General features: G+C 38.5%; 1 protein-coding gene across 2 annotated transcripts in view; it reads left to right on the top strand.

Moving 5' to 3' along the window:
• Positions 1 to 9,843, top strand: part of GALNT7 (polypeptide N-acetylgalactosaminyltransferase 7) — a 51,563-nt gene that overhangs the window by 25,747 nt on the left and 15,973 nt on the right. Inside the window, exons 3-6 of one of the 2 annotated variants that reach the window (XM_017744323.1) lie at positions 558 to 724; positions 6,513 to 6,643; positions 6,877 to 6,956; positions 8,807 to 8,989. In XM_017744323.1, coding sequence (XP_017599812.1) covers positions 558 to 724; positions 6,513 to 6,643; positions 6,877 to 6,956; positions 8,807 to 8,989 — 561 coding nt within the window. Of the gene's footprint in view, positions 1 to 557; positions 725 to 6,512; positions 6,644 to 6,876; positions 6,957 to 8,806; positions 8,990 to 9,146; positions 9,330 to 9,843 lie in introns of both variants that reach the window. The other variant, XM_017744322.1, reaches the window with a different exon arrangement.

The raw sequence follows: 9,843 nt of genomic DNA, 5'->3' as shown, positions 1-9,843 counted from the left end.
GAAACTTCAAGTTAAGGAAATACTTGGACAGGTTGTAATGAGGGAGACTGTGAACAGTCTCACTTAGGGATGCAACCGGGGAAATGGACATTACAATTGCAAATTAAATCCAGTGTTGATAAAAGTGATTAAGAGGTATTGGAAAGTGTGGAAGGTATCAGAAGTACTCATATTGCTTGTTTCTAAATCATCTCTAACCCCTCAGTAAAAAAGACCTGAGTCGTCTGCACTATTTTTGTTTGGTTTTTTTAACTCTCTCTTTTCTTGTATTTTTTTTTTTCTCCATGTGTTTTCATATCTTTCAAGGAAGGAGCCCACTGAAATTGGACCAGGTCTGAAACTTGTGCTTGACACGGTCTTTTTTTTTTATTATTTTTATTTATTTTTATTTTTATCTGTATCTGTGATGCACTTAAGCTGTATTACCTTTTGTATCCTGTCTCTCTTAAATCTGAAGGAAAGCTGTCAGGGAAGATTTCATTTGCACAAGGAAGGATGCTGTTAAGCAGTTCTGTAAATCAGCATGTGAAAACTAATAAAATCAACTCTTTTTACAGATGCAAATACTGGCATTATGATGATAACCTGCTCACCTCCAGCGTTGTCATCGTCTTCCATAATGAAGGATGGTCCACACTCATGAGGACAGTCCACAGTGTCATTAAGAGAACACCAAGAAAATACTTGGCAGAAATTGTTCTGATTGATGATTTTAGCAACAAAGGTACATTTGGAATATTAACACATTCCTTGTAGAAAAGGAAGGGTTTTTGTTTTCCTGAAATAGTTTTTCTTTTGATTTATTATCTGCCATGGTTTGAGTTGACTATGGAAGAAAAGATTGCTTCTTCACAGTTCTGTACCACAGTTTTTGGGCAGTATATAGAAGAAAGCTGGGATACCTAGTATCTCTCTTAGCTCTTGTGAAAACAAGTAGTTTGAAGAGTATCAAAGGAGTCTGAGTTAAGCCTGTTAGGAGTAATTCCTTTCTTTATTGCAAATAGGAATCCAGATGTCTCTTTTTTTTAACTACAATAAAAATCTACCTAGACTATCAAATTATTCTGATGAATTTTCAATATGTTTTACATTTCTAACATCCCTTTTTAATTAAACATCACATTAAGCTGCTTATTGATTCTTATTAAGGGGGAGAAGCTTTTAAGAATTTAAATACATTTTAATTTCTGCCTTTCTTTGAGTCCTGCATATCAACATAATTCCAAAGATTTTCTTTTTCCTTTAAAACTTACATTCTGATCTTGGTTTGTGGGCAGGATGCATGTACTTGTATTTGTGATTCTTACAAGCATACACTGGGGGTTTTTGCCTTTCATGGTGGTATCGTCACTGTTAATGCAGTACAAGGCTGAATACAGAGAGGAACTGAAAGTGGTATCCTAGGGATATAAGTTGATTGAGACGGAGGAAATCGGACTGATTTTAAACTTTACACAAATTTCAAAATAGTGTATCAAAGTTGCATGTTTGTAAGATTTTGTTGCAGCATAGTTCTTGAATAGAAGTTGACAGAGAAAAAGAGTAGACAGATAAATAAAAACATCGTTCTGATTGTGTGGGAAGACAGTCTCTTCTAGACAATGTTGATCATGGCTTTGAGCACAGGCAAGTTTGGTCAACAGCACAGGATACCCTCATCTTTGTTTTCGTAATAGCTGAGTTGTGTAGTGGCACAGAAAACAGATGACTGTTCTGAAACTCTCCTTTTTATTAAGTGATCTGGGCCTCACCCAGCTCCAGTCTCATGGTAGTTATTTTCCATGGGTATATTCACTACAAATTTTAAAATGAACTCATCACATAGTTGAGGTTGCCTTTTTTAAGTCACTATAAAAATAGTTATTGTATGTGATTTTTTGCGTCATACCTGTAGATAGGTAGATATCATTTTCAGTTTGTTTTAACAGGAGAGGGAAAGTTACCTATATTATAAACTGGACTGGTTTTGGCTTAGTCTAATAAAGATACTGAATGCTAAATTATAGTCTTCTGTATCCTTTAACAGCTGTTGAGAATTTGGCTTAGATATACACACATGCTATAAACCAAAAATATCTTCTCTCCTAAGGGATATAATTTTAATAATTCAGTCAGCAGACATATGCTGTGTTTTTGCTTTTCAGCTAGGCTCATAGCTTTCCTTCAGAGCTGTTCAAGGATTGACTTAGCTGTATAAAGTAACTGTGACACTGATTGTGTCTAGAAAACTTCCCAGATTTTTTACTAATGATAGGTCTCAATACTTGGGTTTCACATGACTTGCAGCTGACTCTGTGCCATGTATATGTAGTTCATGGAATGAGTTTGTCTGGCATAACAACTTGTACTAGTTTTCCAATATATGACATTTCTTAAACAAAAGCAGTATTTTTAAAGATTTTTTTTTTTAAAAATACGAAACTTTTGTACTTTCTGCTCATAAATGAATGATTAGCAGACACAGCTAGCCTGGACCTAAGATCCAGCAGACCCTTGCCTCTATATCTCTCACACTTTAATTTCCCAGATAACTTTCTTAGATCAGAAAATTCAATAAAGAAAGCTCGAGGTGCAGTTTTCTCAGGTATGAGTGACTGGTAAGACAAGCATGGACTGGAATTGCTCTGAGCACCTTGCTGCAATTGCACTAGTTCACTATAATAATTCTTCAAACTGCTTTAGGCTATTACTTGGTAAATATAATTAACTTAATTTCAATAATTCAAATTATGTTCTAGATGAAAAATGGCCAAGAGAGCAGGATCTTGCTCTACTTCTTTCTCCCCAGAGAGAAGGATGAACTAGTATGGGCTGCAAAGCATGCCAAGCTGCCTGAAGAATTCTCCAGTTGTTAGGAGAGATGCAAAATACAAACACTCTTGATCACAGCAGAGCTGCTGGTAGCTTTTTGCATTTTCAAGAAGAAGAGCCGTGCTGACAGCACAGATACAGGATTTTCTTCTTCCCCACCTACTTTCAGGCTGCACACTTCATATCTGCCTTTCCACCTAGCAAAGACCACCTTACACTCTTGTAGCCCAGTGCTGAGTGACACATGTGCTGGACTGGGTAGATGTTTGCACATGCTCAATGTGACCATCCTTATTTCTTAGCTGCCACCCTCTCAAGTGATATGAAATTAAAATGGAGCACAGCAGTTGAAAACACTTCTAAAGGCTGACTCCTAAAAAGCCCTGCCTGTCCTTATGAGAAATCCTCTTTCATCAGGAGGGAGTTACAGCTTCATAGAAGCTTATATATGTTATGTCTTACAGGGAGGAGCAGTTGCAATGCTTGGAAAATGTCCTTTTTATTATAATTCTTAGCATAAAGTCAGGTGGGAGCCATCTTTTTGCTGGATGACAATCTTTCCTTAATCTCTTCTGCAAACAGCAGGGTTCGACTGTGGAGAACTGTGCAGAGATATGAGCTGAATTCTACTCTGGCGTTTTTTTCTTTGTCAGAGCACAAAGGGAACAGTAACAAGAAGATTGCCAAGCTAATTGAATGATTCTATCTCCATTTTCTATGGAGACCTCTGTATTAATTCATGTTAGAGTACAAGAAATGTTGCAGCAATTTCTACCAGAGTGTCAATGAGGCCAGGCTGTTACAAACAGGGTTTCTTTTCCCCTGTTTTTTTCTGTATTCTCAATAGAAGCAGTTTATTCTTCTGTGAGTGCTAGCTGTGTGAAGAAAACAGCTGTTCTAGAAGGGCAGTGAGAATTCATAAAACTGTATTTTCTAAAGCTTCCTACAATTACAGTTGAGTGTATAGGTCTCCAACACTTGTTACGTATTTGGGCACCAGCTTGCTTGTTTTCTGAAGCATAGAGGCCAAAATCAGCTGGGACTTCTTTTGTAGCCTGTGCACCTGTAAAGGGTGGCTGTGAAGTAAAAATACCAGTGTTCCTGGTAGCATTTAATGGCTTTGTCTACCTTTTGTGTTTACTTGTATGTTCTTTATTGTTACCTGTTACTGATGCAGCATCCCATGAGACAAGGGGAAGTAATGAGCATAGGCAGATAGCAGTATTTTTATTAACCTGTGTAATGGTGCTTGCCATGGGGAAACTGAGGCATTAATCAGTGCTTGTGTTAGAGCTGAGAGCCCCACTTTAATAGTATTACAGTACAGGGTACTCAGAGGCAGGAGGCAGCTGCTCTAGGAAGATACCTCTGATACCACTTTTCTAGTCCTCAAACTGATGTCCATGAGTTGAAGGGGGAAAAAAGCCTGCTTTCCTCCTCTTCCCCCCTTGTAATCTGCAGTGCCTAAGATCGCTGGGAGAAACCATGTGTATTTAAAAGACACTGATTCATGCTTTAATCATGCACTCAGACCTGAGAGAGGAACTCAAACAGGGGAAGGCCAGATTGTGATTATAATATTTTGAGAGGTAAAATATACATTTCTGAACAAAAACCAGATTGCTGTAAGGCTGTTGACAGATGTCATAAATACACATTCTAGGTGAACAAAATTTAATGCTGGCCAAACAGTATTTTTATCTGTAAAAGTATCAGGATTTTGTACACTACTGTCATGCAGGCTTTGTAATATGGGAAGGAGGAAAATTTCAGCTTTCCTGTGGGAAATAGCACTTGCTGCTAACCCTGGCATGGTTTCAGATAATGGACTGCAAAGTCCTGACACTGGTACTGTAGAAAAGCTTTACACAATCAATATGACAGGTTTTTACAGCTCCCTGTGAGCCTTACATAGTTGAACATTTGATAACTAAAACATTTGGCCTCATAGGCAGGAGAGCTGGAAATAACTTCAGGTTTTAAATCTTTAAAACATTCCTGACAGTCCTTCTGTAACACATACTTGGAATTTGCAGCATAAATAATGGTGTGGTATAAAGATTCTCTTAGTACCACTTCGGTATGACCTCAAAATTCTGTTGATTTTATCCTATAAAAATTTATATCACAGCTATCATATCATATATTCTCTATTTATTACATGGCATATTCTTCTATACAGCATATATGATAAAATTGTTCTTTCTCTAGTTTGACATTTGTATATCCTTGAAGTTTTCCTAATGCACAAGAATGTACAAAAGAAATTGTAAATGTGTGTGGGAAAGGAGAATGCATAAAACTTGGTTGAGAAAACTTTTTCTTTTATAAAGGTGGAGAGGAAGGATAATATGAGTATCAAGAGATAGTGATTTCAAAAGATTGTTTCTTTGGTAGAATTGCTGAATTTTTGATATTGGAAACTTCACTTCCAAGAAACACCATTTCCTTTTCAATTACATGTAGCTTTTGTTCAAACTATTTTTTTAATACTGCTGACAAGGATATAAAACATATGGAAACATAAGTTGCAGAAGTCTCCAGACTTCATCATTTTCATTCAGGTTGCAGAAAACGTTTCTGCTGAAGTAACCTAATGGCATGTTGCTGCTGAAAGGGACATCCTTCTGCTTCTACCTCTACATGTCCCCCCTCCTGTTAGATCAGCACAGGCATGGCATCTATCAGCCCCTCGGAGCTGGTGCAAAGCAAACCAGTGCATGGATGCCTCAGCTGTAGATTAGGTGGCTTATTTTGGTTCCTGACAGAGAGAAACTGAAGCTGTGGGCAATTCTTTTGAGCCTTTGAGTATAAAAATAGATTTTTAACAAACACCAGTAGCTAAATCAGCGTAGCCACAAACAGCAGGCGCCTGATTACCAGCCATTCTGCCTTCATGAGTTTTCTCAACAGAATCATCTGGGCAAAAATGTTAAGCAGCACTAGAATTCGTTTCTCAAATTGTGTGGTAGGAATGTGGTTTCCAGAGAAGTTTGGCAAAGACAAATACAAATCTGCAAATACAAATCTGAAACCATTTAAGCATAGCTCATCTTAATTCTTGTGCGGTGACTCGTCCCTTTACTGATAGAAGTCCCTTTGGCTAAAGGTTTGTTGTCTCCTCAGTATGATGCACTGCTGGCCCTCCAATTATTCTCACTAATTTCATTAGAAGATTATCATAGGACCTCCACAAGAGGGAACAGGTCTAGATGAAGGAGGGCAATAATTTGAGCATGGTAAGATTCTGCCTCAGGTTTCCAGATTATTAATAGACTGACAGAAAATTTTGTGAGGCAGAAAGTGAGTCAAGGGAAATGTTTAACTGAAAAGTGGTGCCTTCAGCTGTACATGTGACATCATCTGATGAGGAAAGACTTTGTGCTGAAGTACAAACTTCTCTGGCTGCTTGGAATACAGATGAAAACCTAAAAGCCATGTGATAGGTTGAAGTGACTGGGAGTTGTACACCCAGCTCCCTGTGGTGTGGCCAACCACTGCAGCTGCCTTTTCTTCAGATGTGCCAGACACAAACCTGTGCCATGAGGTCAGTGGTCTTGATCTCCTCAGTTTTAATGTTTGTGAGTGGTTGAATTAAAGGTTCTTGTAAATTTCTGTAGATATTTTTGGGGTTATATTAAGAGTACAAAACACTTTGTTATTAGACCTCAACGAATTTTTTTTTCTTTGTTATCTGATAGCACACTTACAAGAGAGGCTGGATGACTATATTAAGCAGTGGAATGGTCTTGTAAAGGTATTTCGAAATGAGAGGAGAGAAGGTTTAATCCAAGCTAGAAGCATTGGAGCCCAGAAGGCTAAACTTGGACAGGTAGGAGCCAGTTCACACACAAGTCTGTCTCTTTTTCTTTTTTGGGGGAAAAGGTTGTGGTGGTTTCAATAGACATGTGGGAATTATTGATACTGTTTTAAGAAGAGATTAATTTTACTAATTTAGTCTTCATTTTCTTGTTTAAAATATGAATGTATCTCAATGTAAATAAGATTAATTAAATCATGCTGTTGTATACAGAAATATAAGTTCCTTTTTTTTTTTTTTCAAAGGTTTTGGTTTACCTTGATGCCCATTGTGAAGTGGGAATTAATTGGTATGCGCCACTTATAGCTCCTATATCTAAGGACAGGTAATGTTCCCCTGTTATTTCCAGTGTCTGGCCTTTTAGGAAGAAAAGGTCACAGTAACAATCTTCACTTTTCAAACTACAGGCAGTATGTTTTATATCTATATCAAACTATATCAATATTTTTTGCATGATGATTATTTTATTTCCCAGCATAGAAGATACATAATGAGGAAGGAATATAGTCAGGCAAATTAATCTCCAGATAGTTTATTTTAGTAGGCATACTGAATATTTTGTCTAATGTAGATTATAAATAACTCGTCTTTCACAATGATCTGAGGCACCAATATAGAAATGTTCCATTCTAGCTGAATAAGGAGCATGAATGAACAAAACAATTTTAAAAACTGTGGCTTTTGGTAGAGAAAAAGCAGCAATAAATGTTTTGATTTAATGGGAGTTTAAAGCCCCTGTGATCTCAAGAGTTTGTAACTTTCTCATCTTTGGTCTTGATATATGGTCTTATTTGTTTCCTCTGAAGTGCTTTGGAGCGTTGTCTGTAGCAAAGCGAGGCCAGGCTTGAGCCTGTCTCTGCCACAAGCCCAGGCACTTGCTAGGGGTCTGTGGTGGAAGTGCCTGCACTGTGAGGGGGGATCTGCCAGAGGTGACAGAGGAGAGAGATCCCCGGGGGTTTCATTTCTTCCAGCTGTTGAAATGCTGTTGTTGCTGTGCACTACGGCACTCTTAGCTTGTGGGGTCAGTGATATGTGTGTTTAGGAAACCATGTGCATGTTTAAACTCTTTAATCCCATAAAATAGCTGCTTAATCCTAAAAACTATTTGTTAACCTGCCATGCTACCAGAATTCCCTTGAAGAATTGGGTTTTGTGTGTTTTAAAGGCTGTAACTCAATCAATTCTCTATTTGGGCCAGGATACTAGAGAGAAGATGGAAATGCTTGTGTGCTCCCATTGAGTATGTATTACTGTTTTACACAAGAAAGACTGGTGAGAACAGGGAGCTTTAGGGGCATCCTCCAGCACTGCCCATAAAGGTGAAGGCTGCAGGAGGACCAGAGATGCTGAGGCACCCAGTGCCAGCAGACAGTGCTTGGCAGCCTCTGTCCATGCCCTGGTGCCCACGGTGCAGCCTGCTGCTGCTTCTGCCTCAAAGAACAGCATAGTGTTAACATTTCTCTTCCCCCACCTTCTCTATCTCTTGAGGCTTCATTTAAAAAGGTGGAAGTGCCCCAGCCTGGGTCACTGGGAAACTCATTGGAAAAATGTGGAGAGAAAAGCAAGATAATGTTTTTACCTTGGTGAATATTGTGCATGATAGATCGCAGTGAGGAGTGTATTGCAAACCAAACAGGAAGAATTCTACTGAAGACTGCTTCTAGGAAAGCACTAGTAATGTTTGTTTATCCTTAGAGGTTGGGTTTTCAGGGCATTTGAATAGGACAGTATAACGGAAATCTGTGTTAACACTAGTAAAAGCTAAGAGTTTATCTTACTTGTTGACAGCTAAGATCTGATACGAATAGAAATTACAGGAAATAATAATACTGTGAGAACCCTGGCCCTCTGAGGGCTCCTCTGTTGCCTCCAGCAGTGCTTTATTAGAAGACCAATGTCAAGAAGTCCACATAAAGGAAAATGTACTGATAAACAAATTGATATATTAGCATCTCAGACCTAATTTTTCTGTTTTCAGAACATCTTAAAGCAATGTAAAGAAAAGACCATCTCTTTTTTCTTCTAATGAGGCTTCATTTTTTAATAGTATGTTTACAAGTGACTTTTTATATACACTGCTCTATAAACTTAATTAATGGTGTAAATTTCAGATTAGAGAGATTACTCTTCTGAAATTGTATTTTGCTCTTTCTTTCCCTTCTATAAATGTTTCAGAACTACATGTACTGTACCTCTAATAGATTACATAGATGGGAATGATTATTCCATTGAGCCACAACAAGGTGGGGATGAAGATGGTTTTGCCAGAGGGGCCTGGGACTGGAGTTTGCTATGGAAACGAATTCCGTTAAGCCACAAGGAAAAGTCCAAACGAAAACATAAAACTGAGCCTTATCGGTAAAGAGAGCTGTTTACATACTGTGAATCCTAACGAATAATTTTCTAAACCCTGTCATTTTTCCCTCCCCCCCTCTCTCCCCATGAACCACGGCCGGTGCACGTGTGCCACGCGGGCCCTTGCCCATACCCGCACCTGCCGCGCGCCGCCCTGCAGAACCACATGCACTGTGCCGCTTATAGATGTCATAGATGGCAACACTTTTAAGATTGTGCCACAAGGGGGTGGTGACGAAGATGGGTTTGCTAGAGGAGCGTGGGATTGGAGTATGCTATGGAAGAGGGTTCCCTTGACCAAGAGAGAGAAGGAAAGCAGAAAGACAAAAACTGAACCGTATCGGTAATCACTAAATCACTTACCCCTTTCTTTTTTTTTCTGAAGTCAATATTGATCCACTAAAACTTGCATGTACTTCTAGCCTGAACACCTTCACGTTTCTAACTACACTACTGCTTTGTTTAGTCAGACCTGTTTGCCACAACTGACTATTTGCTCAAAATATCTTTGCTACCTTGTGTTGCCTCTCCATTCCTGTTCTTGTGTGGTTAATAGGGTGCACATTAGAATGACTGGGTTCTGTTTGGCAAAATAAAATATTGTATAACTTTGTTGCCAGGGAAAACTTTAATTAGCTATGATAGTTTTTTAAAGTACTGTTGGAAACAACAGTGCTTGTTTAACCATTTGGTTTGAAATAATGAGCATGCTGTAAGTATTTATAATAGACAGTAATGCATAAAATCTGTAGCCTGATGTCATGGCCTGATGCATGCATACAGCTGGAGGATTATGCATGTGTATCAAAAAAATCCCTTTTGTCATATTTCTCCCACTTGCTTCACAATGGATCACA

This window comes from Corvus brachyrhynchos, unplaced genomic scaffold (assembly GCF_000691975.1).
Source record: "Corvus brachyrhynchos isolate BGI_N302 unplaced genomic scaffold, ASM69197v1 scaffold17, whole genome shotgun sequence".
NCBI classification, from domain to species: Eukaryota; Metazoa; Chordata; class Aves; order Passeriformes; family Corvidae; genus Corvus; species Corvus brachyrhynchos.
Note: the sequence above shows the minus strand (reverse complement) of the source record. Positions and strands in the feature narration are given on the sequence as shown.